At 41.4% G+C, this 23,782-nt stretch overlaps 1 protein-coding gene across 2 annotated transcripts; it reads left to right on the top strand.

The window, feature by feature from the left end:
- Nucleotides 1–441: 441 nt before the first annotated feature.
- LOC126763763 (hemocytin) lies at nt 442–22,884 on the top strand. 2 transcript variants are annotated; one of them, XM_050481537.1, is made up of 39 exons: nt 442–1,081; nt 2,811–2,921; nt 3,163–3,201; nt 3,317–3,475; nt 3,777–4,021; nt 4,102–4,261; nt 4,325–4,452; nt 4,543–4,638; nt 5,674–5,871; nt 5,962–6,116; nt 6,184–6,341; nt 6,460–6,614; nt 6,678–7,280; nt 7,340–7,568; nt 7,634–8,520; nt 8,585–8,834; nt 8,896–9,222; nt 9,278–9,594; nt 10,317–10,693; nt 10,905–11,076; nt 13,321–14,366; nt 14,453–14,708; nt 14,800–14,893; nt 14,956–15,208; nt 15,267–16,035; nt 16,099–16,276; nt 16,351–16,661; nt 16,794–16,893; nt 16,963–17,375; nt 18,005–18,488; nt 18,681–18,886; nt 18,974–19,284; nt 19,344–19,628; nt 19,695–20,685; nt 20,746–20,961; nt 21,029–21,487; nt 21,562–21,714; nt 21,777–21,880; nt 22,650–22,884. In XM_050481537.1, exons 1-39 carry the CDS (start codon nt 996–998, stop codon nt 22,770–22,772), a joined length of 11,604 nt encoding a protein of 3,867 aa, XP_050337494.1. In that variant the 5' UTR covers nt 442–995; the 3' UTR covers nt 22,773–22,884. The 2 variants fall into 2 exon arrangements, with proteins under 2 accessions (XP_050337494.1, XP_050337493.1); XM_050481536.1 differs by having other exon boundaries at nt 3,777–4,030.
- Nucleotides 22,885–23,782: the final 898 nt, after the last annotated feature.

Below are 23,782 nucleotides of genomic sequence, written 5' to 3'. Positions count from 1 at the left end.
ATTAATGGATTATATAAGACTGAAACGCATTTTTTATAAAAAAGAAGTTTTATCCAGGCACACACCCACAAGCAAGCAAGTGTATACTGTTAATATAGCATGCGACCAGCTTGCAAGTGATAAGCAATTGCGAGCGCAAGTCGCGTGAGCTTTAGTTTATGTGTGTGAAGCACACGATCGGCTCGCAGTGTGAAGCAGCACTTGAAAATATGGCAACGCTATCGCACACTTCCGCTCTGACATTCCGAGCATTTTTTACGCGTTTCAGCGATAAATGCAAGTGGCTGAATGCTGAGTTCCATTGAGTTGTTCCGCTGTGAGAACGTAAATATTTATATAATTTAGAGTAAAAATTAAAAAAAATATATATTTTTGCATATCCTCTGTGCACCTATAAAAGTGCCCGCTTGCGCTGGAATTGGTCAGTTTTCTTGCGCCCAGCGCTCGGTTTCGATTCGTCGTTAAGACCCGCGAGTGCAGTTGAAGTGAAAAAGTGTTAAAAATAGTGAAAATTACATATAAAAAACGGAGACAAAATTGTGAAAAAGGACTCAAAATTATGCAAAAGGACTCACAATTGTGAAAAAGGACTAAAAATTGTAAAAAAGATTCAAAATTGTGAAAAATACTCAAAATTGAGAAAAAGGACTCAAAATTATGCAAAAGGACACACAAATTGTGAAAAAGGACTAAAAATTGTAAAAAAGATTCAAAATTGTGAAAAGTAGTGCAAACTGTGGAAAAAGCATATGCCTGCGCTAAAAGGCAAAAATATATGTCTTGTAGGCCATAGGCCGGATCACTAGATCCTTTAAGGATAATAAAGGATAATAGTTAACACACTTGTTAAAAAGAGTTTTGTGAATGATCTCATGATTTTTTTGCATTTATATATCGGAAGTGGTCGCATATGATTGCCGTTGTGTGGTGAATTTTGCACAAACTGTACTTTGTAAGTTGAAAAGTTATAAAAAGTGTTTTGGAACTAAATAATTATGAAGGAAAGCTTGATTTTTGTTTTGCTGTTGTTGTTGCTGCAGCAATGTAGCCAACAAATAGCCGCGGAAGCTGATGTACAAAGGTGAGTGGGTGAATTTAACACTGTGGAAGTGGGAAGTGCAATGAAGAAGTGATATTTTTAAAATTTGTATGGCAGCTATATGCTTTAGTGGTCTGATCTGATCAATATATTCGAATATTTTAGCGTTTTGTGAGAATATCAATTCAAATAAAAAAGTTTTTCATACAAGGACTTGAGTTAGATCTGCCAGTTTGTATGGCAGCTATATGTTATAGCGAACCGATCAAAACAATTGCTTACGAGATTATGGCGATACTTTAGATAATAATCTTTACCAAATTTCGTTAAGATATCTCGTTAAATGAAAAAGTTTTCCATATAAGGACTTGCTTTTAATCGGTCAGTTTGTATGACAGCTATATGTTATAGTAGTCTGATCTCAAAAATTTCTTTGTACATAAGATTGCTGCTTTAGTGAATTATTCATACCAAATTTCGTTAAGATAACTCGTTAAATGAAAAAGTTTTCTATGCAAGCACTTGATTCAGATCGTTCAGTTTGTATGGCAGCTATATGCTATATTAATCCAAACTGAACAATTTCTTATGAGGTTGCATTAATGCTTTAGATAATGATCTCTGCCAAATTTCGTTAAGATATCTCGTTAAATGAAAAAGTTTTCCATATAAGGAGATGAGTTGGATTGATCAGTTTGCTTGGCAGCTATATGCTATAGTGAGCCGATCTAATCAATATATTTGAAAATAGTAGCATTGACTTACTCCATAATCTGCGCTAAATTTTGAGAGAATATCAAGTCAAATAAAAAAGTTTTTCATACAAGGATTTGAGTACTTCGTCTTCACTTCACATTCTATCCCTCTGAGCCAAACTAAACTCGAGTTGAGATGTGTAGATTTGGTTAGGTTAGCTTAGGTTATGATCTCTCAGCGTTGCGGGGATTCTAAAAGTATGAGATCCCGGATATCTTTGTCTTGATCTGGCAAAAGCGTACATTCAAGGAGGAAGTATTGAGGTGATTCCTTCTCATCTACTTTCAAACAACTGATGCAGCTGGCATCTAATAAGATATTCAGTTTTACTACATGAATCCATATCGCACCACCATTGTAAGGTGGAGACTCCGTTAGTATACTGCTAAAACATTTTCCCGTATTGAGAAATTCCCAGTGAAAAACGAAAGAACTCCTTCGTTGCCAATAACGATTTTGAGCGAAGAAATTTCCTTCCCTTTCGGAACCAAAGTACATTCTAGTATCCTTTTCCGACGTATAAATTTGGAAATGTCACAAATGGAAAGGTTGTATAAAATTGGAAATATAATAAATGGACCTTATGTGCTGCAACCATATCAAATCTAACAACGATCCATTGTTGAAATGTTCATCAACCACTATTCTAACTTTCCTTTGATAAATGTAAATTTTAGAACCATCAACCTGAAAAATTTAACCACTTTTAATGCATTAAAGGTATTATATGAACTACATATATCCGCCTGCAAAGACAATTTTTTGTGCTGACACGACTCTTGCGCCACCTATCGGTATAACTTTTCTGAACTTTAGTTCACTTAGTATGGTTACATATATTTTGAAACACACTATTATCTCCATTAATGAAAGTAATTTGATTCTGGGACCGACTAATGGTATTTTATGCAAGATATTTTCTATTTTTTATATTTTATTATATATTTATATTATATTTCTCATTAAAATGAACCTACTATTTATCTGAGTCCTTAATTTTCTTCCCTTTCTGTAGTCCCATCAGCGCCGAGAACGAAAATTTAGCTGAAGATAATGAACGTGAGGAACGCGACTTGTTTTCATATTTTAAGAAAGCACCAGCGGCTCAGCCGGTGGCACCGATTAGGTAAGTTAAGTTGAAAATTATAATAACGTAAATATTTTAAGAAATTACAAAAACATTGTGGTTAAAGCAAAAATAATATTTTCGTTATATAAAATGAGCTCATAAAATTATAAACCCAAAGGGCATACTTTTAATGTGTATAAATATGTTTGTAATTCTGTTATCAAGTTAAAACGGAAAGTCTTGAAAAAGTGAACGCTGATAAGCACGACTAATTTTATTTGCAACCTTCTAATTGCAGCCTGAACTTAGGCGTCGGTCCTGTTTACGGCGGTGGCGGGTAAGTCTTTGCCGTAGTTATTTTTTTGTTATTTTTTTGCTTTTTATTTCATATTGCTTATCGGTATTATATATATTTTTTATATTTTCTTCACATATTAAATAATTCTCCACAGCGCTTATGGTGTCAAGACGAGTTTCGCTGGTTATGGCCATAATCATGGTAGAGGCAGTGGCGGTTATGGTGGTGGTGGTGGTTATGGTGGCTATGGTGCTGGATACAGTGCTTATGGCAGTAATGGAAAACCCTATAAAGGCGGTTATGGACCCAGCAGGTAGGTGCATTTGACTTTCGATAACATAAGTGGGGTTTCTTATGAGTACGAGTTGGAGCTGTACCAAACAATAAGGAAATTCGGTGCATAAACTAGTTTGTACGCTTTCAAGGACAAGAGGAACGCACTAAGATAGCAGTATGATAAAAAAAAGTCGAGCCTTCAGCGCGGCAATTTCTAAATTTTCTACCATCTGGGTTGGATGTGACTAGTTGGTTTCATCAGAACTAGTCATTACTCTCTATTTTAAATAACTCTCACTTAAATCTCTTTTAAATACTTGTTTTCAATGTTCTAATAGTTACGGCGCACAGTCCAGCTATGATTTTTTAACACATGAAAACCCTCAAATACCTCCCTACGGCGGCTGCCCGGCATATCAGTTGCCATCGAAAATGTCGCTGAAGTGTCGTGGAAATCAGTGTGAGGTCAGTTGTACGGCTGAATATAGGTTCCCTGATGGCGCGAGCTCGCTGAAGTTGGCCTGCATAAATGGCGATTGGATAATACGCGACTCAGCGCTTACCAGTGTGCCTCCCTGTCAAGGTAAGCAAAGTTAGTCAGAAATTGAGCTCGAAACATGCAATAATAGCATTCTACTCATCTCTCCACCTTTGCCTCCTTAGCTACGTGCACACCACCTTGTGAGAATAACGGTATTTGTGTTGAAGCTGGCGTTTGCAAGTGTGCTGAGAATTTCTATGGTCCTTGGTGTCAGAATAAGAAAACCTTCTGCAGCGGCAAGCCGCCGATACCGAAAAATTCGCGTGTACAATGTAGGAACAAGTGAGTACCGTAGTGTCACATTAAATCTTTATTGTGCCAAGTAATCTGCTCTTTTTTTGTTAGCGTCTGCAATGCTGAGTGCATGAGCGGCTTTCAATATCCCGATGGCAGTTCCATAACGAATCTCGAATGTGTGGATGGTGTTTGGTTTCATAAGCAGACAAACTCAGTGAAGCCGCCGGATTGTGCGCGTGAGTAGTTTTACAAGCAAGATCATATATTTCTGGAACCGAAAAATATTCTCTCTTTTATTACACTCTCTTTCTTTCTCTCTCACGCAGCGATTTGTGAGCCAGCTTGTCAGAATGGTGGCAAATGCATATCATTTAATATGTGTCAGTGTACATCGCAATATCGCGGCGACTACTGTCAATACAGTGAGTATTTCACTTTTAATGACGTAGGTAACCCTATCTAAAAGTACTGTTATACAATATATACATATTTTAATAAATATTTTGCATAGATATGCCACCAATATTAGTGGTGAGGTCGTATATTTTTGTTGCAAAGCTTTAAAAAATATGTTTAAAATTTTATTTGGAGAGTTGCCACATGTATTTGATTAAGAAATTTTAAGAATGTACACATATTTTAAAACATGTTTTTTTTTGTAACGAGAATTGTCAACAAAAACCATATAAGATTAAAAAAAAATCTTAGGGTTGCCACGTGATCAGATCTACAATATTTATTTAAATAAATATTTTTCGTTGATATCCCACCAACATGAGCAGTGAGGTTCTATATTTTTGCTGCAAAGCTTCAAAAGAAAATGGACCAAATTTAATTAGAGGGTTGCCACATGTTTTTGATTAAGAAATTGTAAGAACCTCACACTTTTTAAAACATATTTTTTTTTGTAATGAGAATCAGCAACAAATCAACAAAAATCAAATAAGATTTTCTAAAAATAGTGTTGCCACCTGATCAGATTGATTTTTCTGTGAAATGAATATTATCTTTCAGCCCATATTTTTTACTCAAAAGAACAGTATTTAAAATTATATTTAAAGGGTTGCCATATGGATTTGATTAAAAAAATATAGAACGACGCAATCTCTTTAAAACATGTTTTTCTGCAACAGAATTGATAACAAACCGACAAATAAGCTGTACTAAAATTTTTAAGGGTTGCCACAGGAAAAAATTTTTATTTAATTAAACTCAAATTCTTATATTAAAATTTTATGAAACTTGTATAAAAAGCATATGCGGTCCACAAACTTGCTTTCAAAAATATATTTTTTGGAGTTGCCACTTGCCTGCATATACAATTAAAAGATATTTTAGGAAATTTTACCACAAAACATATTATTTTAAAGAGTTGCCAATTGACTTTTAGTAATTCTCTTATTAATTTATACTCTGCTAACCTTTTTTAACCGTTTTTGTTTCGCTACCGTCTCAAGGCGTGCGGGCTTGTAACGTAACCAATACTGGCTTCAATGGCAATTACAAATGTAAATACGATGGCTTGGAGGCTAAGTGTAAATTTTCTTGCGCGTCATCACAGGGTATAACGGTGCAGGGCAACCTCAATATTGAGTATACATGCAAATATAGTGTGGGTGATTTCTATCCGAAACCATTGCCCAAGTGTATATATGGTGAGTGGATTATCAATATTTTTTTACGAAAAAAAACGAAGACGTCACTTGTTGTCGACATTTTTTGAATTGCTCATTTTTATAACGCAGCTCCTGGTTACACAGTCCGTAAGACTTCTACAAGCTATAAAACTGCTGATACCGGCGCTAGCGGCGGTAAGCTGATATATGGCCACGGCGAGCAATGGGCTACCGATCGTGAGCGTATACAAGCCATAATCGATAAGTTTTCGAATGTTCACAGCGTAATGTCATTTCGAAAATATTTCATACTTTCCAAGATTGTAATTTGTAACTCTTTTCGCAATGCAGGAGTGGTGGTCCTCTGAAGAGACACAAGTTTCAGCGTCGCGCTACACACTTTACACTGAAGGCGATGTCGATGTGATGATCGATCGCACGCCCAAGCCGGCATTGTGCACCACTTGGGGTGGCATTAATATGAAGACATTTGATGGTTTGGTTTTCAAGTAAGTAGTAGAAATCTTAAGCGCCTGTCACTAACATTTAATGTATAGTGTTGAATACTAACCTCAAAAACAAGTTAGCGCTTGGTGGCCTCTAATAATAACTACGAATTTTTTTCAGAGCTCCACTTTCGTGTTCACATACACTAATTAACGATAAAGTTGATGCCACATTTGATATAACACTCAAGGCTTGCCCATATGGTTCCGGTTATGGCTGTGCGCATGCGCTGACGATCTACTGGCAGTCCATACCATACACGCTAGATAATATTAGTAAGTTTTGCGTTGATTATTCATAGGACCAAACTAATACAACGTCGAACATTTTTCACGCAGATGGCACTGTACATCTATCCACACCAACGAAGAAATTTCCCATACCTGTACAGGTGATGGGCATGAAAATAATACCGGTGGCAGAGCATTTACAGATACAACTGGAGTCCGTTGGGCTACAAATCGACTGGGATCGTCATCAGTATCTCGGCATACATGCAGGCCCGTTGTTGTGGTCTAAGGTTGGCGGTCTTTGCGGCACATTAGATGGTGACTACAAGAACGACTTGATGTCGAAAGGTGGTGTGGTCGTGGAGACGGTTAAATCTTTCACCGACTCATGGCGCGTTGAAGATAGCTCGGACTTGTGCATAATGGAGAATAGTCGCGAATTGGATTTCGGTTCAGAGACTTGTGAAGCGACGAAGCGTGCGAAGGCTGTTAATGTCTGCACACGTCTTTTGTCCAATGACAAACTAGAGGACTGTATAAAAGGCATAAATTTTGAGGCTTTGTTGCGCGCATGCGTTGATGATTATTGCAATTGTCCGAATCGTGAACATCCGGAGACTTGCAACTGCGATGCCGTCTCCATGTTGGCTAAGGAGTGCATCTTCAAGGGTATAAAGCTGGAGCATGGATGGCGGAATTTGGAGATTTGTCGTAAGTGTCCGATATATACACAACACGGCCTACTTAATATTTCAAAAAATGCATTTCAGCTGTGAGTTGCAGCTACGGACGTGTCTATTTGCCTTGCGGCCCCGATGTAGAGCCCACTTGCGATATGGCGGTGACACCGAACCCAGGCAAATGCAATGAAGGTTGCTTCTGCCCCGCTGGTACGGTGCAGTACCAAGATGCTTGCATCACACAGGAGCTGTGTCCATGCACCATGCGCGGTAAGGAGTTCAAACCGGAAGCCGTCATAAAGAAGAAATGTAACACATGGTAAGCTATCTAAAAAAATTGTGTGCCCTTTGTCTGTCTCTACTATAAACAATTTTATGTGACAGCACCTGCAAGAGCGGCAAGTGGAAATGTACGGACGAGCAATGTGGCGCGCGCTGTGGCGCAATAGGTGACCCGCATTACCAGACTTTCGATGGCAAACGTTTCGACTTCATGGGTCAGTGCTCATACTATCTGTTGAAGACCGAAAAATTGTCCATAGAGGCGGAGAACGTGGCTTGTTCTGGTGCCATTTCCGAGAATCTCAATTTGGTAGCCGCTGCGGATAATCCATCTTGCACCAAGTCGGTAACGCTACGTTTTACGCTTAAGAATGGCGTACAGCATACTGTGCGCTTGAATCAGGGCATGGCTGTGCACGTAAACGAGAAGGAAATAACGAAATTCCCGAAAATTCTCGGTGCCGGTGAGGTGCTCATGCGACTGGCCAGTTCAAGTTTTATGACTGTTGAGTTCCCGGACGGCATACGTGTTTGGTGGGATGGCATCTCACGTGTCTACATCGATGCGCCGCCCAGTTATCGCAATAAGACCGCCGGTCTTTGCGGTACATTCAATTCGAATACCCAAGATGATTTCTTAACGCCAGAAGGTGACATTGAAACGGCTGTGGAGCCATTCGCTGACAAGTGGCGTACCAAGGATACTTGCGATTTTCCAACTGAAACAGTACCTGGCCCACACCCGTGCAGCGCTAATCCGGAAAAGCGCGCAAATGCCGAAAAGTACTGCAACTGGATTATGGATGATATATTCCAAGACTGCCACTGGACCGTCGAACCGGAGCAATATTATGAGGATTGCTTGTACGATGTGTGTGCGTGTAAGGATGAACCAGACAAATGTTTCTGTCCCATTTTGGCTGCCTATGGCAACGAATGTACACGTCAAGGTATCAAGACTGGCTGGCGCATGGCGGTGAAGGAATGCGGTAAGTAATTAGCTGCGTTAGCTGTGCTTCAAATTGACGTGACGAGTTTTGTAATATATTGCAGCGGTGAAATGCCCGATGGGTCAAGTATATGATGAGTGTGGCGATTCATGTGCGCGTACCTGCGGTGATCTGGCGAATAAAAACTCTTGCAAGACCGAATGTGTCGAAGGCTGCCGTTGTCCGCATGGTGAATACTTGAACGAAAATAACGAATGCGTGCCGCAACACAAGTGTCCATGCACTTACGATGGCATGACCTTCAAATCGGGTTACAAGGAAGTGCGTCCGGGTGCAAAGTTCCCTGATTTATGGTAAATTTTAAGTACTCTTCTCTTTTCTTGCTTATTAACACAGATTCTGTGATTTCCCTAGCACATGCACTAATGGCCTTTGGGAGTGTGAGGACGCTGGTCCTGATGATGAGAAGAAATATCCACCTTCATCACAATTGCGTGCCGAATGCGTGAATCGGCCATTCGCCGAATTCTCAAAGTGTGCGCCCACTGAACCGAAGACTTGCAAGAATATGCATGAGTATGTGGAGAACACTGAGGATTGTGTGCCAGGCTGTGTCTGCATGTCGGGTTATGTCTATGATACTTCCCGCAAAGAATGTGTGCTGCCGGAGCTTTGCTCCTGCCATCATGGTGGTAAGAGTTACGCGGATGGTGATAAGTTCAAAGAGGATTGCAATCAATGGTAAATTGGAGAAAGTTGTTTTTTTTGTTGTCTTCACAGTTTTTGTATTTTTCAGTGTTTGTAAGAGCGGCAACTGGACTTGCTCTGCGAATGGTTGTGGCTCAACCTGCTCCGTCTGGGGTGACTCACACTTCACGACATATGATAATCATGACTTCGACTTCCAAGGTGCCTGCGATTATATACTCTCCAAGGGTGTCGCGGAGAATGGCGATGGCTTCACGATAACCATTCAAAATGTCTTATGTGGCACCATGGGCGTTACTTGCTCGAAGTCGGTGGAGATCGCACTATCGGGCAGCGTACAGGATTCTATAACACTGACCTCAGACGCGTCTTACATAAACGATCCGAACAAGTCGCAAATTAAGAGTGAGTAGCAATATATTTACAATTTTTTTCGATGAGTAATTATATAAGTGTTAATTAGAGCTGATTGAACTGTTTTCGAAGGTCTGAAACTCTAAAATTTGAATTTATGGGATCTACTTTATAGATAGAAAGGGTAAAAGACTCTGGCTTAAAGGTCGTTTCGGCCTGCGCTTACCTAGAGCTCGGTACCTGTAGACTTAAATTTACTGGATCTATTTTATAGAAAGGTATATTAGAAGACTCCGACTAAACAGTCTTGTACTGGAGCTTATCTTAAACTTTGCATCTTTAAATTTAAGATTCACTGGATCTACTTTATAGATGGAGTGATACGTCGGCTCCGACTTAAAGAGCTTTTGCTTGAGCTTACTTAGAACTAGGTAGTTGTATATTTAAAATTTATTGGATCTACTTTATGTATAGAAAGATTAGAAGACTCCGACAAAAAAATCTTATACTGCAGCTCGTCTGAGAACACAGTGGCTTTAGATTTAAGATTTGCTAGATCTACTTTATAGATAGAGGGATAAGAAGCTTTTCTCTGAAAGAGCTTGAGCTCGTCCTAGAACCCGGTACGATATGTTATTCAGAAAAGCAGACTTGATTGAAATTGAAACCGGCAGTCTGCTTTTCGATTGGGAAAGATAATAGCAAAACACAGTTACTTAAAGAAAACCTGGCAAGCTTTAAATCTTTTTAACTAACATTTCAACAACTTACAGAAATACGCGATGCAAGCAACACCAAGGGTCATGGCGCCTTCCACATCTATAAGGCCGGCGTATTCATTGTGGTCGAAGTAATACCGCTCAAATTGCAAGTGAAATGGGATGAAGGTACACGCGTTTACGTGAAACTCGGCAACGAATGGAAGAACAAGGTGAAAGGATTGTGCGGCAATTACAATGACAATGCCGTGGATGACATGCAAACGCCATCGCAAGGCATCGAAACCAGTCCGCTCATCTTCGGACACGCATGGAAGGTGCAACAGTTCTGCGCCAAGCCAACGACACCCATAGATGCGTGCAAAGAGCATCCGGAACGTGAGACGTGGGCGCAGCTCAAGTGCGGCGTGCTCAAATCGGAAATATTTAAGGTAAGAATGCCGACCATTGTACATATGTAAGTGTGTAAGTATGTAATGTAGGTGAGTATAGTGTAGACGGCAGATAATTAAAATTCCAATACGCATTGCCATACTAATACTTAAGTGCGCTGTTCTCCACTTAACTTTCCACCTGCCGCAATCGCACTCAGCTCACTCACTTCCACACTCACTCTCCCTCTTTGTCTCTTCTGTTCCACAGGATTGTCACGCTGAAGTGTCTGTCGAGAAGTACCTGAAACGTTGCATATTCGATACGTGCGCCTGCGATCAGGGCGGCGATTGCGAGTGTCTGTGCACAGCGGTGGCTGCCTATGCACATGCCTGCTCCCAGCACGGCATCAATATACGTTGGCGTACGCCGCACTTCTGTCGTAAGTACTACAAATACATATATAAACCGTGTGTACGACATATGCGTGTGCATGTAAGTAAGTTGCTTGTTGTAGGGTCACTGTAAGCTCTAATAGTTACAAGTGTGTGTGTGGCGCTCGGTGTGAATGCAGTAGCTGAAAATCATTGTCTTTTCAATTATTCATTAGTGCAAATCGTCACATGCAACGCCGACGACAATGCAAGTGGCAAGCAAGTGGTTGTACAGTCTTACATATGCAGCAAAATAAGTAAGAACAAGCGCTTTAAGCTTCGATTGCCGCGGTAAAGTGGCATAACTACGCTTCGAGAGCCACACATTTACATATATTTATATACTCCTGGTATGCTTCAATATCTATGTATAGGCATATATACTCATTTATATGTTCGATGTTCTTTTGTTACATTATACTTTGGCACAAGTAGACTTGTCGATTAGCCGTAATTGATACTTGAAAATTATTCATTGTGATTTTCACATTGGCACACACTCTTAACATACTCTTAAACTTATCTTACAACGAGATTTGGTTGAAAGCCGCGAATATATTTTACCAGGTAGTGATTGTGCGGCAAATCCATGTTCAGGGCCGCAAGCAATTATTCACACTTGACAGAAGTTTTAAGCAGATTAAAATTGATTACATTTTCGAAAGGATTATAAGCCTTAAGCATGAGTAAATGTTAAAAAGCAAAGTGGTTATGTGGTCAAAATAGAATACTAACTCTTTGTATGACTCGCTAATGTTAAAAGTGGTTCAAAAATCTGTCGAATTTTGAGTCAATGTGTGACAATGAATGAAACATGGTTCAATGATTTAACTCCGAAATCCAATCAACAGTCATCCGAGCGGACTGCACACGATGAACCCGCACCAAAGCGTGGAAAAACGCAACAGTCGGCTGGCAAGATTATGGCGTGCGTTTATATTTTGGGATAGAATGGAATGGAATAATTTTTAATGACTACCTTGAGAAAAGAAAGACCAACAACCGTGACTATTACATAGCATTATTGGACTGTGCGAAAGACGAAATCGCCGAAAAATGGTCGCAGTTGAAGAAAAAAGAAGTGCTGTTTCACTAGGAACAGCACAAGCCAGTGAAAACGATTGAAAAAATTCCTGAATTCGGCTTCGAATTACCTTCACATCTACCGTATTCTCCAAATCTGGCCGCTAGCGACTATTTCCTGTCCTCAAATCTCAAAAAAATTCTCGCTGGAAAGAAATTTTCATTGAATGATGAGGTTATTGCTGAAACGGAGGCCAATTTTAAAGCAAGGACAAAACGCACTACTAAAATAGTATGGAAGAGTTGAACTTGTCGCTATAATCAGTAAATCACCCTTGAGAAAAACTATGTTGAATAAAAAAAAAAAAAAAATTCCACCAGAAAATGGTAGGCCGTGGACTTTTCATTTGTTATACGTGCACTTGAAGAATCTTCTGATCTTACAGTAGATCTAAGCATTCAATGGAGCGCGTCAATGGAGCATTGTTCAATTCATGGCGAAATCGAGAAATCATTTGGGGTTATTATTATCTACCATGTGGTTTTTGGTTTGTTGTCATAGCAACAGAAAATATTACTGAAGTAATTTTGAAGTTGACAGTCCTTGACCTGATAAAAATCTGAGTCCATTCCGATTACTTAGACCCAACTGTGGTTTCAATAACCTTAATTTCCTAGAAAATTTTCCAGTACAAGTTTCTGCAATGAGTGAATGCTAGTTGGAAAATCTATGGTAGACTCAGGTATATAACAAATAGCTTGAAAGAGCGCTGGTGAAGCGTAAGCTATTTTCCATATATAAATCCTGTTACATTTTCGGTTTCTAAGAACTCAATGTTTTTGGGACGCTTTCTCGGCACTTTTACTTAAGTAGGAATTTCTGAGTATTTGCTTTCTAATAGATTGGCCTACACTGATAGGTATATGGATCGGTAGATAATAAACTTTGTAGAGACGGGACCGAAAACTCAACCATCCGATGTTTGCCGACGATCGTGTAGCAAGTTTGGATTAGGACAACCGGACGTGACTGCATATACCTATCTACCATACACAAAGTAACATAGAAAGTTGTGTTTCCATCTAGACTTAACTGACTAAAGTCAAATAGCACTCTAGTCGCCAGCAAGAGGGATCAAACCAGTTTCTTAAACGATCCTATAATATAATATAATTTCGGATTTTCTCCATATAACAGTGTAATAAAAATACATCTGTACCATTTTCAGCTATGCAATGTGATCCCCACTGTGCCGAGTACAAAGCGTGTACACCTGCGTGTGCTGTCGAAACTTGTGACAACTTCCTCGACCAAGGCATGACAGAGCGCATGTGCAATCAAGAGAACTGTATTGAAGGTTGTTTCATAAAGCCCTGCGATGAAGGCATGATCTATCTAAACGACACCTACAAAGAATGTGTACCGAAGGCTGACTGCAAGCCGGTTTGTATGATACGCGATGGCAAAACTTACTACGAAGGTGATGTAACGTATACCGACGATTGTGCCACCTGCCGTTGCTCGAAGAAGAAAGAAGTTTGCAGTGGCGTTAAATGCAAGGAACCGCTAACAACTACAGAGCGTCCAAGTAATAGTTTGCTTGAAAGCACGACACCACATGCCTATGGCACCGATACGCAACCGAAGTGTGTACGCGGTTGGACACGTTGGTTCGATAACGACGGCGATGCGACGGGCAAGATGGTGCGCTTGAATGATGAGGAGAAGCTGCCACGTTACGATCGCATGGAGAGCATTTATGGCACATGTCAGAAGAAATATATGAAGAAGATTGAGTGTCGCGTGGTGGATACACACGAATCACCCGACTATATGGATGAGAATGTGCGCTGCAGCTTGGCTGAGGGACTCGTTTGTAAGGGACAATGTCACGATTATGAGTTGCGCGTGTTCTGTGAGTGCGAGGAAGCAGCGGTCACGACAACGCCGGCAACTGAAAAGCCGCAAGTCGGTTTGCCATGCGACTCTGTCATAGCCGAGTATAAAGAATATCCTGGCGATTGTCATAAATTCTTGCACTGTCAGCCGACGACCAACGGCAACGGTTGGACTTATGTGGAGAAGACCTGCGGTGAATACATGATGTTCAATCCGACATTGAACGTGTGCGATCACATAGCAACTGTGCAGGAGATCAAACCAAGCTGTGGCAAGGTGCCTACGGAGCCCATAACACCGAATGAATGCGATGAAGGTCAAGTGATGGTTGAGTGCGCAAATCAATGTGAATTGACTTGCGATTATTATGGTTCGGTAAGTGGTCGCGCGCGTCTCTTCTACACCTAGACTTACTCAAATGTAAGATCTAATTTGCAAACGTTTTGTGATTATCCTCCTAGATACTACGCAAACGTGGTCTCTGCCAGAACGGCGAACACTGCAAACGTGGCTGTGTTGATAAGAACCGACCCGATTGCTTTGCTGTGGGTAAGTACTGGCGCGATGAGAATACTTGCGTAGAAATGGATGAATGTCCTTGCATGGACAAATCGGAGAAATACGTACAGCCGCATATGCCAGTGACCGGTGAGACCGAAGTGTGTCAGTGTATTGATAATGCATACACTTGCGTGCCGAATGAAGTGCCGGAATTACGTAAGTGTTCACTGGTGGACCCTTTGTTTAGTAATTACTTTACTTATCGTTAATGAAATTATATTCTGCTTTACTCTTCTTTAAAAAATAGCATATATTTTGGCCACAACTCCCGCCGAAGACGAGCATGAGCCAGACGCCTTGCCATCCACAATCGTACCACATCTGAAGTGCGAGCCAGAACGGTTAGTTTCAAGCGCAGATATTATGAAAGTGCTCATTCTAAAAGCAATTTCTACATTTTTAGCTTGATACCGCTGATACAGGGCGATGCGCCATTGCCGGATAGCATCTTCAATGCGAGCTCTACACTCAATGCCTATAATGCGCCTTTCATGGCCCGTCTTCCTGCAAACCCCCAGAACAGCGTTGGCAGTTGGTCGCCCGGCATCGATGATCAGATGCAATATCTACAGATAAGCTTTCCGGAACCGGAACCCATCTTTGGTGTGGTTATGGCTGGCAGTCCAGATTTTGATAAATATGTTACGCTTTTTAAGGTAAATCCAAATCATATTTCTCTCGACTCAGCAGTTTGCAATCCCCACTCATTCACAGATACTCTATAGTCCCGATGGTGAATCCTATCACTTTTTGGTGGAAGAGAATGACATACCACAAAAGTTTAACGGTCCACTTGATTCACGTAAGCCGCATAAAACACTCTTCCACACACCTGTCGAAGCGAAATCTGTACGTATTTATCCAATGAAATGGTATCGCCATATTGCTATGCGTGTGGAGCTCTTGGGTTGCGGTGAACCGCTCACAACAGTGACACCAACTACCACGCCAGAGCCGAAGTTTGAGAAACTCATACAATCGACGACGACGAGACCGATTAATTGGCAAGATGAAGGAAAGTGTGTGGATCGCATGGGTGTGGACAATGGTAAAATGCATTCCTCACAAGTGAAGGCTAGCAGCATTTGGTCGTTGCCACAACCGGCTAAGAAGCCACGTCTTATAGATCTACTGAAGCTCTCCTCACCGGTTGGTTGGCGTCCCGTGGCCAATACACCGAATGAATACGTTCAATTTGACTTCTTGGCACCACGCAATATCTCCGGTTTTATCACCAAAGGCGGTCCAGCTGGCTGGGTTACTAGCTTCAAGGTTATGTTCTCGAAGAACAAATTGATTTGGAATAAGCTGCTATTCTTTGATGGCCAACCTGAACAGTTCCGTGGCAACTATGATGAAAATAGTGAGGTACTAAACACGTTCCGTTCACCCATCTTGACGCAATACTTCAAGATTGTGCCATCGAAGTGGGAAGAGAATATAAATATGCGCATAGAACCAGTAGGCTGCTTCGAAACCTATTGTAAGTGAAATGCTCGGTCGTCACAAAACAAAATAAGGTACAAATTATATCTCTCATTCACAGTGGAAGTTAAAGAAGAGCAGCCCGAGGTCGATAAGCCGCCACCAAAATGTCAAGTCTGTGATGGCATTCTAGATACGACTGCTAATAGTGGAGAGTGTAAATGCGCAAACGGTTTATTCTGGGACGGACAAAACTGTGTGCAGAGTAATCTGTGCCCATGTGTCGATGAATATAGCACGTAAGTGTAGCTAGGACTTTGAATATCGCTGTAAGGTTTAAGATTTTTTCATATACCCTCATTTCCGGTTACAGTTATCCCATCGGTTCCAAGTTTGAGAATAAGCAATGCGAAGAATGTGTTTGCGTCTTGGGCGGTCATTCCAATTGTAAGCCTAAAAAGTGTCCACCATGCGTGGAGACCAATCTACGTTCTTTAGTGACACCGGATTGCTTCTGCAAATGTGAGCCCTGTCCGAAATATCAACGTATTTGTCCCTCAAGTGGCGACTGCATACCGGAATTATTGTGGTGTAACGGCGTGCAAGATTGTGCTGATGATGAAGACGAGTCATGCAAGAAGACAATAGTGGTGACGCCTCAACCAATTATAACCGCGAATGAAAGTGAGTATGAATTTTATTGGAGTGGGATTAGTTTTTATATGACGAAGCTCGCAAACCCAAAGCGGTTCTTATCATAAAAAATATTTTTTTAAAGAACAGTATAATTCATATGTTTACCTTTAATTCCTACAGCCACTATCATCAAATGTCCCGAGCCGGAATGTCCACCTGACATGAAGATTAAGCTTACGGAGAAAAAGCAACGTAAAATGTCGCAGATGTTCGCCAGAGCGTAAGTACAACTCTGTTTTACGTATGTTGCATTATATTTCATAAATCTTACCCTTCCTCCAATACCCAGTTACACCGATATGGAAGAATTCGGCAATATGATCAAAATTACTAAGACTAAAGTGTTGGTGAGCGAAAGTGAAGAATTCCTTATGTTGCCGTCGGAAGAAGTGGCTGGTGTCGAGGAAGAAGACTGTGCGGAATTCACTTGTGTACCGATACCCAAAAAGGAGGTATTGAAGAATGAGACTGTCACTTGTATTGAACCTAAATGTCCAGAGAACTATGAAATCGAATTGGATATGTCTAATGCCAAGCCGGGACAATGCCGCAAGTATGCGTGCGTACTCAAGCCGACCAAGGATGATACGTGCGAGATTAGTGGTAAATTTTTCACTACATTCGATGGCACTGAGTTCAAGTACGACACTTGCAGTCATATATTGGCGCGTGATATCAAAAACTCAAACTGGGTGATAACTGGTAAGTGGTTGCAAACGATGTTCATAATTTTCAACAGCCGCGTGTTAGGTTAGAACGGTGATATTTGGAGATCCGCGAACTGATTTTAGACAATGTAGCCTTTTACTATAAATTGAGCTGACTAGGAAATCAAAACATTGCTGAAATAAATTCGAGGAATGGTGCCGAGTTGACAATCCTTAACCAGATAAAAATCGGGGTCTGTTCCGATTACTTAGACCCGACATTAGTGTCTGAGTTCTTGCTTGATTCGATTTACTTCTAATCCGTCTTTTACTCCTTCTATCTGCACCAAAAGAGAGACTAAAGCACGCTTTTTCATGAACCCTACTTTCTAGATCTATGTACTTTCCTGCAGTAATGATCCGGGTAAGTTCCGGTTACTTAGACATGACTGTTGTGGGAACGCCCGAAACCAGTATTCTGTGTTCCTGTTTTAATCGATTAACTACTAGTCCGTCTTTTACTCCTTCTATTTACATGAAAAGAGAGCTTAAAGCAAACTTTTCATGAATCCTAGTTTCTAGTTCTTAAGAAATAAATATTTCTTTACCGCGCTATGTTCCCCCCGTGAATATCCACTTCGCTTCAATTAGCGCCGAAACTAACGACTTAAATTCCATTTCCAGTGCAACTACTCTGCGAAGATGAGACGCGTCGGGTTTGTCACAAATCAATCACCATCAAAGACATCGAATCGGCGGCCATACTGACGATCATGCCGAATATGAAGCTAAATTTCAATGGTTTCGAGTACACCGTGCCGCAGCTAATGAACTCACCTATCTGCAAGGCGGCCTTCGTCATCTCGCAGCCGGGCCAAACAGTATTGGTCGTGTCGCGCAAACATGGCTATTGGGTGCTTTATGATGACATCGGTTACGTTAAGATCGGCATATCCTCAAAGTATCTACGCACCGTGGATGGCCTCTGCGGCTACTACGACGGCATTGCGGGCAATGATAAACGCACGCCGGATGGCACTTTGATACAGAACACGGGCAAGTTCGGCGACAGCTGGTTCGACAAGAAGATACCGAAGGAGATGTGCTACCCACAAACGTGTCCACTCGAATTGCAAAAGAAGGCGTTGGCATTGTGCAATGCGATTAAGTAAGTGCCGGTGTATTTGTGTATGGTTATTAGGGGTGTCTAAACTCGTAGTGTGTTTGTGGTGGTGGCTCCGAGCATATTATTTGTAGTTATGTATGTATGTATGCCCGAAGTGATTGTGCAGTTGGGTTTTGTGTGCACCAAAGTTCGCATTTTGTGTAATGACATGAAATTTTGTTTCAACTCCGCCAGGCATCCGGTGTTCGTTAAGTGCAACAAGGCGGTCAACTACAAACAGTTCGTCAGCAAATGCATGGAGAGCACTTGTGAGTGCCTGCGGGCACATCCGGGTGAGGACAACACTTGCAAATGCAATGCATTACAGGACTTTGTTGCCAAGTGTTTGACAATCAATCCCAACATACAATTGAATTTGTGGCGTGCGGTGCAGCAATGCGGTGAGTAGTAGTTTTACCCGATTGAGGTGTTTGAAATAATTTAGTTGCAAGCCAAATAAATATATATGGTACATATTTTTTCAATAGAACTTGAGTGCCCTGCGCCACTTATACACTCCGATTGCTATAAGCGCCGCTGTGAACCATCCTGCGACTCGCTAAACACCGACGATTGTCCGATTATACCAGATGCCTGTTTCCCCGGCTGTTACTGTCCCGAGGGCACAGTGCGCCAGGGTAAAAAGTGCATAACGGTTGCGGAATGCAAAGATTGCGTGTGCAACTCCTTCGGCAAATCACAGTTCTTCACTTTTGATAAGCGCGACTTCCACTTTAACGGCAACTGTACATATCTGCTCTCACGCGATATAGTTTTGCCGGGTCAATACAGCTTCCAGGTAAGTTTCTGCACTACATACATATATGCTCTAATTAACTTAATAACTCTGCCATAAAGCTTTACGTAACAATGGATTATTGCAAGCGTCTGGGTTATGCTTCGAATTCCACGGAGGAGTCATGCATTAAATCCTTCCATGTTTTCAATGGTGATCATCTCATACATATTGAACGCCCGCGTGTCGGTAAGGTGCCGCACATACTGGTCGATGGTGCTGAGAAAAATGTACCTTTTAAAAATTCGTGGGTCAACATACGTGAAGTCAATGGTAAAGAACTTTTCCTGTCGCTACTGGAAAGTCATGTGGACCTACGTGTCTCCTACGATGATATGGTCTATACAGTAAGCTTTGAATTAAATGTTTATTTGCTCTATACACTAACACTTAATTTTCAATAATCTCTGCAGCTTTCGGTGCCCAGTATCAAGTATAGCGGCAAGATGGAGGGTCTATGCGGCGATTGCGATCGTAATCCGAAAAACGATCTACTAGAGAATCCCGCCAAAAAGAAGGGACGCACACCCAGCAAGGAATTGGCGGTGGTGCTGCAAAGCTGGAAGGCCGACGAACCGAAGCTGGGCAATGAGCTACAAATTTGCGCCAGTGAAACTATAACTGAGGATGAATGTATGCCACCACCACCGGAGAAAGATGTTTGCCTGATGTTCTATAATCAGGAGCTCTTCGGACAGTGCAACATGATCATTGATCCTGGCAAGTTTGTTGCATTGTGCCAAAAGGAATTATGTAAGCCCGGCAATCATCAGCAAAGTACTTGTAACTTGATGGCCGCTTACGCGCGCCAGTGTGCACAGAAGGGTATCTGCTTGTATTGGCGTCATCCCGACATGTGTCCATTCGATTGCCCTAGCGATATGGTCTATGAATCATGTGGTTGCGCTAAGACCTGCGATACGATCAAGGCGCAGCACACATTCGATGCGGTCAATATGAAGACCAATACGTTTGTCAAGACCGTGGAATCAAATGATATGTGCCTGACAGAGGAACGTTTTGAAGGCTGTTTCTGTCCACCCGGTAAGGTTATGGAATATGGCGAATGTGTGCCGGAAGAGTCGTGCGTAAAATGCGACGATTTGGTGCATGCGCCAGGTGATAAGTGGAAGAAGGACAAGTGTACAGATTGTAATTGTAATATGGACGGAAAGGTCGAGTGCGTGGAACAGAAGTGCCTGATAGAAGAGAATATCTGTGCGGAAGGCTTTATACCGAAGAAGATCGAATCCGCCGACATGTGTTGCCCACGTTACAGATGTGTGCCGGAACAAAAGTTACCGCCACCAATTGCATGTCTCGAACCCTTAATGCCTATATGTGGTCCTGGACAGTTTAAGAAGCAGAAAACCGGACCAGATGGTTGTCCGCAGTTCATTTGTGGTAAGTATTAAGGTGAAGAAAATTTTGTAAGTGGCTTAACTATTTGTATATCAAATAAAGAGTGCAAGCCGAAGGAGGAATGCGAGCCTTTGGAATTGCCACGCGCACTCAAACCTGGTGAGAAAGTTGTGACGGAAGAACTCGGCTGTTGTCCGACCCAAGAGATCGTCTGTGACGTCAGCACCTGTCCAGCTGCATTGAAGGAATGCGCCGAGCGCTTCTACGAAGTTGTTAGAAAGCAAGAACTGGTTGACTGCTGTCCGCACTACGTTTGTGGTAAGTACATGCGTAATACGTTTGAGTCGAAATTTCTTGGCTAACATATCATATGTGCCACAAACAGAACCACCGAAGGACATGTGTATAGTACAAAATGGGTTGGGAGAGAACTTCATTAAGCCGCTGAATGCAAAATGGCCGCATCCCACAAATCCTTGTAAGCAGGAGACGTGCGCTTATGGTCCGAACGGCAGCACATTAGTCGTAACAACGACAGAGACTTGTGACACTTACTGTCCTCCCGGCTTTAAATATGAGAATAAGCTGCCTGAACTGAAGTGTTGTGGTGAGTGCGTGCAAGAGAAATGTGTGCTGGGTAACGAACTGTACGAAGAGGGCGCTACTTGGACGAGCGCTGACAATTGCACAACCTACAGTTGTCTGCGTAAAGGCGAGGTCTTGATAGTTTCATCATCACAGGAGACTTGCCCAGATGTGACCGCGTGTCCAGAGCATTTGCTGGTGCCCTCTGAAAGTGGTTGCTGTGAGGTATGCAAGCCGGAGCTGATTGTGGATAACCAAAGTGAGTTGTTTGAAGTGATTTCTACTTGTCACGGCCTTTAAAACGATTTCTATCGCTATTCGTCTTGTTTGCAGAGAATTGCTTGCCGGTTTCATTGGCTGAACCACTGACTCTGGAACTTATTGAAGTCGTACAGCCAGGTATGGGTAAATGCATAAATAAGGAGGCCATACAAGGCTTCACAGATTGCGACGGTGCTTGCAACTCGGGTTCGAAATATAACAAAGGTTAGCATGCGTGTCTTCATAGTTAAAGAGGTAATATTTATTGTAATTCGGAATAACTATAGTTTCAGGCACACACGAGAAGCATTGTCATTGTTGCAGCATAACGGGCTGGAAGTCAGTAGCGGTGCCGCTGTTTTGTGAGAATGGAGGCAAGATCGTGAAGAAGGTATGTGCTGATATTATTAAAACTGTTAGATAGGGAAAGAACTGGCAGAGGCTGGCACTTATATTAATACTGAGACTGGGTTTTGGACATTGGGGATATTGAGTTTGAGATTAGGTTAGAGGTTAAAATTTGGGTCGGAGCCTGAGGTTGACCCTAGAAATTACGCATACTGAGATTGAGTTTTAGATTGGGACGGACTGACTTGGACTAAGCTTAATAATGAGGCCATGCTTTGGATAATATTGACACTGTGGTCGGATTTTGGACATTAGGGATACGGAATTTAAGGTTGGGGCATAGGTAACTCATATTGAGACTGAATCTCAGATTGGGACGGATTGACTTGGACTAAGCTTAATAATGAGGCCATACTTTGGATAAAGGGTGCAACCAAGGTTAGGATTATCCTGGAGTTAGAAAGGCGAAAATTGGCAGAAACTGAACTGTGGTCGGCTTTAGGACATTGGGAATACTGAGTTCGAGGTTGGGGGGGAGATTAGAATTTAGAATGGAGACTGAGGTGAGCTCTGAAAAGACCTCTACTGAGACTAAGTTTGTGCTTCAGGCAAATACTTTAAACTCCGTGATGGACATGACACTCAGACTTGCGGGAAGACTATGAATTCGACTGAGACCGACGTTGAGTTTGTGTCTTAGGCCGATAATGATAAGTAAGGTGATGACACAGACTCAGATACAGAGACTTACTTCTGCTTTAACACTCAATTTTTTCAGCTAACAAACAAAACTTTTACTTTCTTTCTTAAAGGTGGACGTACCATCCAGCTGTGGCTGCAGCCCTTGCGCAGAGACTACTGACTATCAGATTGGTGATAAAATTGATGTACGCTTGCAACCGTTACCACGTTTACTGTCTGGAAAATTCACTTAAGCGCTGAACAAACTCACTTTGATTTAAGAAATGCATTCTATGCCTAATTTTAAGATTTGTTACGAAAGCGAGAAAATAAAATTTATATACGGAAAATATTAAAAATTAACAACTCGTACTTTTGACTTTGGCGAAGAACCGAGGTATACTCTAAGCATCGCTAGTTCGAGCTAGAAGCTCCTGAGTTGCGCCATTAGCTGCTTTATATGCTGGCAATTGTGCAGAGTGCCACCTTTAGTGGTGACTTCTTTTTGCTGTTGACCGTTTTTATATTTTCATAGCTCTTTGCTATGCCAACAACCATTTTATGCGCTCGGTCTTAAGTAGTATTAGTTGCTTGCATTTCAAATGGCCAACATCAAGTATTCGCCACTTTGCAAGCATACTGATTTATGGCTGTGTCTGTCACGTAATCGAAGTGTCGTAAAATGGATTGCAAGCAGCAATGATTGGAAGTGGAATATTTTTAAAACTTTCTGTCTAGTTCAAACTCGATTGAAATTCATGAATATTCAAATGAGCTTACTTGCTGCAAAAGCTTAAAGCAACTACTCGAAACAAAAGTCAAAAAGTTGTTTAGTGGAGTGATACTTTCAGTTACAGGAAATGTGTGTTTGTATGTTTTTCATGTGGTAGTTATTTATATTCTTTATATTGTAAGTAAATAGCAGTTGAGCATTTGTGAAGATGTATTATTTTCATAGAATTTATTTAGTTTTCTAACCTATTTTTTCTATTCAACTTCATATTCACCCTTTCGAAGTTCCGTCTTTCGGATCCTGTGTCGGTCGCGTGCTTCAGTTTTGACTTTGGGAATGTCTTAATAAAACCCAGAAGGACTCTATAGAATGTATATAAATATATATGTATATATATGTATATGATCAGCATGACGAGCTGAGTCGATTCCTTTGTCTGTCCGCCCATCCGTCTGTCCGTATATAAGTGAACTAATCTCTCAGTATTGAAGATTTCGTTCTGAAATTTTGCACACGTCCTTTTCTACCAAA

This window comes from Bactrocera neohumeralis, chromosome 6, assembly GCF_024586455.1.
Source record: "Bactrocera neohumeralis isolate Rockhampton chromosome 6, APGP_CSIRO_Bneo_wtdbg2-racon-allhic-juicebox.fasta_v2, whole genome shotgun sequence".
Taxonomy (NCBI): Eukaryota; Metazoa; Arthropoda; class Insecta; order Diptera; family Tephritidae; genus Bactrocera; species Bactrocera neohumeralis.
Note: the sequence above shows the minus strand (reverse complement) of the source record. Positions and strands in the feature narration are given on the sequence as shown.

What these genes read in the sequence shown, in the direction of transcription:
- LOC126763763 (XM_050481536.1), top strand. Translation starts at nt 996, where the DNA reads ATGAAGGAAAGCTTGATTTTTGTTTTGCTGTTGTTGTTGCTGCAGCAA. An exon ending in AAAGAGGATTGCAATCAATG is followed by an intron (nt 9,223 to 9,277) that starts GTAAATTGGAGA and finishes TGTATTTTTCAG; the next exon opens with TGTTTGTAAGAGCGGCAACT. An exon ending in AGGCTGCTTCGAAACCTATT is followed by an intron (nt 16,036 to 16,098) that starts GTAAGTGAAATG and finishes TCTCATTCACAG; the next exon opens with TGGAAGTTAAAGAAGAGCAG.